The sequence below is a fragment of the Carlito syrichta genome, unplaced genomic scaffold (assembly GCF_000164805.1).
Source record: "Carlito syrichta isolate Samal-C Ts95f unplaced genomic scaffold, Tarsius_syrichta-2.0.1 Scaffold314018, whole genome shotgun sequence".
In the NCBI taxonomy this organism is placed as follows: Eukaryota; Metazoa; Chordata; class Mammalia; order Primates; family Tarsiidae; genus Carlito; species Carlito syrichta.
This window is the reverse complement of record NW_007258114.1, coordinates 23,906-28,765: the sequence shown is the minus strand read 5'-3', so window position 1 is coordinate 28,765 and position 4,860 is coordinate 23,906. Positions and strand designations below refer to the sequence as shown.

The 4,860-nt window shown below is 61.2% G+C and overlaps 1 protein-coding gene across 1 annotated transcript in view; it reads right to left on the bottom strand.

Annotated features, from left to right (window-relative positions):
• SARDH (sarcosine dehydrogenase) overlaps positions 1-4,860 on the bottom strand; it is a 77,120-nt gene that overhangs the window by 50,298 nt on the left and 21,962 nt on the right. The window contains exons 8-9 of the mRNA XM_008070798.2: positions 3,866-3,952; positions 3,531-3,621 (exon numbers count right to left, since the gene is read on the bottom strand). Coding sequence (XP_008068989.1) covers positions 3,531-3,621; positions 3,866-3,952 — 178 coding nt within the window. The remainder of the gene's footprint in view (positions 1-3,530; positions 3,622-3,865; positions 3,953-4,860) is intronic.

The following is a 4,860-nucleotide window of genomic DNA, read 5'->3' as shown; positions in this document are numbered from 1 at the left end:
ATGAAATGACAAGCTCTTAGAAACACAGAAACTGCCGGGCTCAGTGGCTCAGCCTGAAATCCCACGCCTTTGGGAGGCTGAGGTGAGTGGATTGCCTGAGCCCGCGGGTTCGAGACCCGCCTGGGCAACTTGGCGAGAACTCATCTTTACAATAAATTTAAAAAAAATTAGCCGGGCGTGGTAGCGCGCCTGTAGTTCCAGCTACTCGAAAGGCTGAGGTGGAAGGATCGCCGGAGCCCAGCAGGTCGAGGCTGCCGTGGCCGGGAGCGGCCACTGCACTCCAGTCTGGGCGACAGAGTGAGACTTCAACTCAAAAAAAAAAAAAAAAAAAAAAAAGAATAAATAAATAAATATATAAGGAGCGGCTCTTCCTTGGCGAATCTGGACCTCTAGGGCTTTTCCTGAAAATAACGCACCTATCCCCTGCCTTGTCTCTGTCAGGTGGGGGGTGGGGATAGGCAGGGCTCATCCTTCCCATTTCACAGATGGGGAAACCAAGGCTCAGAGAAGAGGAAGGACTGGCCAAGGGCCACGCAGCTCATAAGTGTGGAGCAGGGATGGGGCTGGGATTCGTCTGACTCCAAAGGGAGGTCCCACCCGCTCCACCACCCCTGGGCCTGCAGGCCGCCTGGGCAGCTGCCTGGGCCTGGAGGCCGCCTGGGGATGGGCCCTGGGGCCCTCCTCACATGCAGGCCTGAGCCCCGTACGGGCCCTGACTGGCTGTCCCTCTGAGCACTGCCCTTGGGAGCTTGTGTCGATGGCAGCATGACCTGGTGTGTTTTGACTCTGACCTCCTGAGGCTTATACACAGGGTGACAAAGACAACTCCAGGCAGTGGAAAGCCACCCTTTCCGGCTCTTTCTCTGCTTGCTTTCTTCTTCGGTCCTGAGACGCCCCCAAGGCAACCCCGTCTCCTCACGCTGTCTCTGTCCTGGACAATCTGTCTCGCCTCTGTCCCCTGGCACACACCCAGGGAGGCAGAACATCTCATTCATGTCAAAGGCCCGGGTGCCGGTGACCGTCCATTCTGGTGCACTGGATGGGTACGGAAGCCCCGGGTCAGTGGCCGTTTGGGCCGGGGCCATCCTTAGCCCATGTGTCCAGGTGCACATAGCCCAGGCTGCTGGGCAGGCGGCTTCTGGGGCCAGGAGCGGGGGTGTACCCACCTCCCATGGGCTTCAGCTCTTAGGCACTCCCTGCACGTGCCCTCTGCCTCCCAGCCACAGGCCACCCCACCACATGTTCCCGCCAAAGTCCAGTGCCCGAGGGAAGGCGACTGACCCAGGGAGGCCCAGACCCATCCCCAGCTCGCAGGGGCAGCCTCAGGGTCTCCACCACCAACGGGACACATCATGGCTTCTGGACGCAGGACGAGGCCCCAGCCCAGGGGGTGGACAGGCTTGTCAGCCCCATCTTGCAGTGAGGCCCAGAGCGGCTACACGGTGAGGCTGGGTGGGAGCCCTGGCTGGCTTGGTTTCAGAGCTGTGGCCCTCGCCCCTAAGAAAGGCCAGGGCACAGAGGACAGCCCCTCCCCCACGGGAGGGAGATGGGTCCCTGTCTGGTTCTGGTTCCAAAGCTGGGTGACTTCTTGCAATTTGCCTCCGTCTTGCTCTGCTTAGACTGGCCCACTTCCCGAGGCCCCCTGCGGCTTGAGCATTTCCAGAACATTCTGGAACATTCGGAACACTTCCAGACCACTCCAGAACACTGATCATTTCGGGAAAATTCCAGAACCTTCTTGGGAGAGAGCACAGGTGCAGTCCCAGATGGTTCTGAGGTGGTCCAGAGCAGGCCTCACTGGACCACGCACCATGGAGAGCTGCAGCTGGGGGGATCTCAGTGCCTACAGTCTGTCCCCCTGGGGACCGGACGTCACCCACCCCAAGGGTGTCATGGCCTCATCAGATCAGGAAGGACAAAGTCGCCTGAGGCATGGGGGCACGCTGAGCTGAACCTGACCCCTACACCCCAGCCCACCCTGCCTGGGGCCTGAGGGGGTAGCCAGGATCTCCCCAGGGAGTGAGTCCTCCAAGGAGCCGTCACAGCAGAGAGGGCTGGACAGGCGCAGGGGCAAGCTTCGATGGCCCTGTTCCGACGGCCCTACCGTGCACGGGGCACAGCCCAGGCCACAGGCCCTGCTGTGCAGCTCAGAATGGAGAGGAGACACAGGAGCCCGGACCACCCACCGCCTGGCACCCTCCAGGTCCGCCTGGGCCAGGGGAGAGGGAGCAGCTGCCCCATGCCTGGGAGCACCTGTATCGCTGCCCTGTTTTCTTTAAAAGCAGGCCCTGGCCGGGCCCAGTGGCTCATGCCTGTAATCCCAGCACTTTAGGAGGCCGAAGTGGGAGGAGCATTTGAGGCTGGGCATGCCAGACCAGCCTGGGCAACACAGTGAGACCCTGTCTTTACAAAAAATTTAAAAATGAGCCAGGCATGGTGGTGGCGCCTACAGTCCCAGCTACTCGGGAGGCCGAGGCAAGAAGACCGCTTGAACCCAGGAGGTCAAGGCTGCAGTGAGCTACGATGTTGCCATTGTACTCCAGCCTGGGCGACAGAGCGAAGTCCCGTCTTAAAAAAGAATGGGCTCGGTGGCTCAGTCTGTAATCCCGCACCTTTGGGAGGCTGAGGTGAGTGGACTGCCTGAGCCCGCGGGTTCAAGACCCGCCTGGGCAGCAAGACCTCCTCTCTACAATAAATCAAAAATGAGCTGGGCATGGTAGCGTGTGCCTGTAGTTCCAGCTCCTTGGAAGGCTGAGGCGGAAGGATCGCCGGAGCCCAGCAGGTCGAGGCTGCGGTGGCCGGGAGGGCCACTGCACTCCAGTCTGGGCGACAGAGGGAGACTCCAACTCAAAAAAAAAAGAAAAAAAGGTTTTCAAAAGAGTTGGCCCTGATTTGCCGAAGACCATCCGGCCACTGGTCCTGCCGGTTCTCCCTCACAGCGTGCAGCCCAGGCCTGGCTCTGGATGATTTCGCATCTCTGTGTGCAGACCCAAGGCCGAGCACCCTACAGCACGCACGCACTGGCTGCGCCCCGCACCTTGGCGGTCCACCGTCATTCTCCCGTGCTACAGATGAGACCGCTCAGCCTTGGGCTGCTTTGCTCATTCCCGGTCCCTCTGTCGGTGACCAGCGGGGCGGGACAGGGCTGCCTGGCTCCCAGCCACGGCACACACACTCATCATGATCCCAACTCAGCCCTGCTCCCTTTTGTGCCCCAGACCTCAGTCTCCCCACCTATAAAGCGGGGTGACGAGATCTCACGGATGATCCCAGAGCTGTCCGGAGGGCCAGGCAGCACCCTGGGCCGGGAGACCCTGAGACTGTAAAGGGCCATGGATTTGCCCACCCAGGCATCCCCTCAGCACTGTCCACCTGCCGCCGGCAGTTTCCTCCCTTCCTCCCATGCTGCCGCTTCTTCCAAGAAGCCACCTGGATTTCAGGAAAGGCTCCTTTCGAAATAGCCCTCGCTGTTTGCTCTACCCTGCCCACCCCGTGTCGGGCCCTGCCCTGGGGTCCCGGCGGGCACTTGCCTGATGTCATAGCCGTACATGTCCTTCTCTGGACGCCCATGGATGATCCAGTGGGCCAGCTCCTGTCCACAGCCGCCACCCAGCATCATTCCTGGCGGGAGGGGAGCCACGGGTCTGCGCTTTGCTCCCCAGGGTCCCCACCCATGTCCAATCCCGAACCCCCACAGCCCACAGGCAGCACATGCCCGCCACATCGCGCTCACGTCTGGGTGCTACACAGCCTCCAGCCAGACGGAACATCCTCCCTGCCGGCCTCCCTAGCCTCTCCTGTCCCGCCTCCTCCAGGGAGCCTGGGGAAGGTCAGGACCTCCCTCACAGGTGCCGCCTGAACTCACCTGCGCTGTTGAAGCCGCAGCCCAGGAAGAACCCACGGACCTCGGGCGCCTCCCCCATCAGGGGCTTGTGGTCCGGCGTGAAGGATTCTGAAAGGTGGGAGGCCAGAGCACCGTCCAGCACACATGCATTGGGGGGCCTCCCAAGAGAGCAATCACGGGGCGGCGGTCTGTGGGTGCCGCCTTCATCCAGATCTGCCCCCTCCTCCAGACCCAGCCCAATGCCACCTCCCCCAAGGAGCCTCCTGGATTGTTCCTGTCCACAGCCCCCAAGCTCATTGGGTGTTTGCTGCCAGAACGACTCGACCGTGACCTGACCAGGTTCTGCCCGGCAGAGTCCAGGTCTGTCTCAAGGCTACTGCCATTCTCCTGCCAACCAGGAGAATTCTTCTCCCTCCCTGACCCCGGACACAGAGCCATGGCTCCTGTCCCTGCACCGTCCCCCTGCCGTGTCACTGCCGGGGCGCGTCCCTGCTGCCCTCTGGACACGCAAGGGCAGGGTGAGCTCTTCCTCACCACGTGTCCCCAGCCCCAGCACAGGGCCCAGAAAATATAGGCGCCTAATAAATGTTCATTGAGTGGATGAAGGATCCTATATTCTTTAGGGCAGAGGACAAAACCTCCCGCTCTGTCTGCCACCGTCGTGCCTCAGACAGAGGCCAGAACGTGGCAGAAGGACCCTGGGTGGACCTTGCAGCCACAGCCCTGGATCCAAACCCGGCCTGACTCCTTCCTAGCTGTGTGATGTTAAGCAAGCCACTCTGCCTCTCCGAGCCTCGGTGTCCTGGGATCACAAGGCTGCAAACCTTGTCAGCGATGGACACTGCAGGCCACGTGCCCTGCTCGGCCTTGGGGAGGGAGGAGCTGACAGAGAGAGGGAGACAGGGGAGAAGGACGGAAGCCCAAAGAGAACATCTTGTAAAGAAAACACAATGGAGCCGGGCTCGGTGGCTCAGCCTGTAATCCCGCGCTTTGGGAGGCTGAGGTGAGTGGATGGC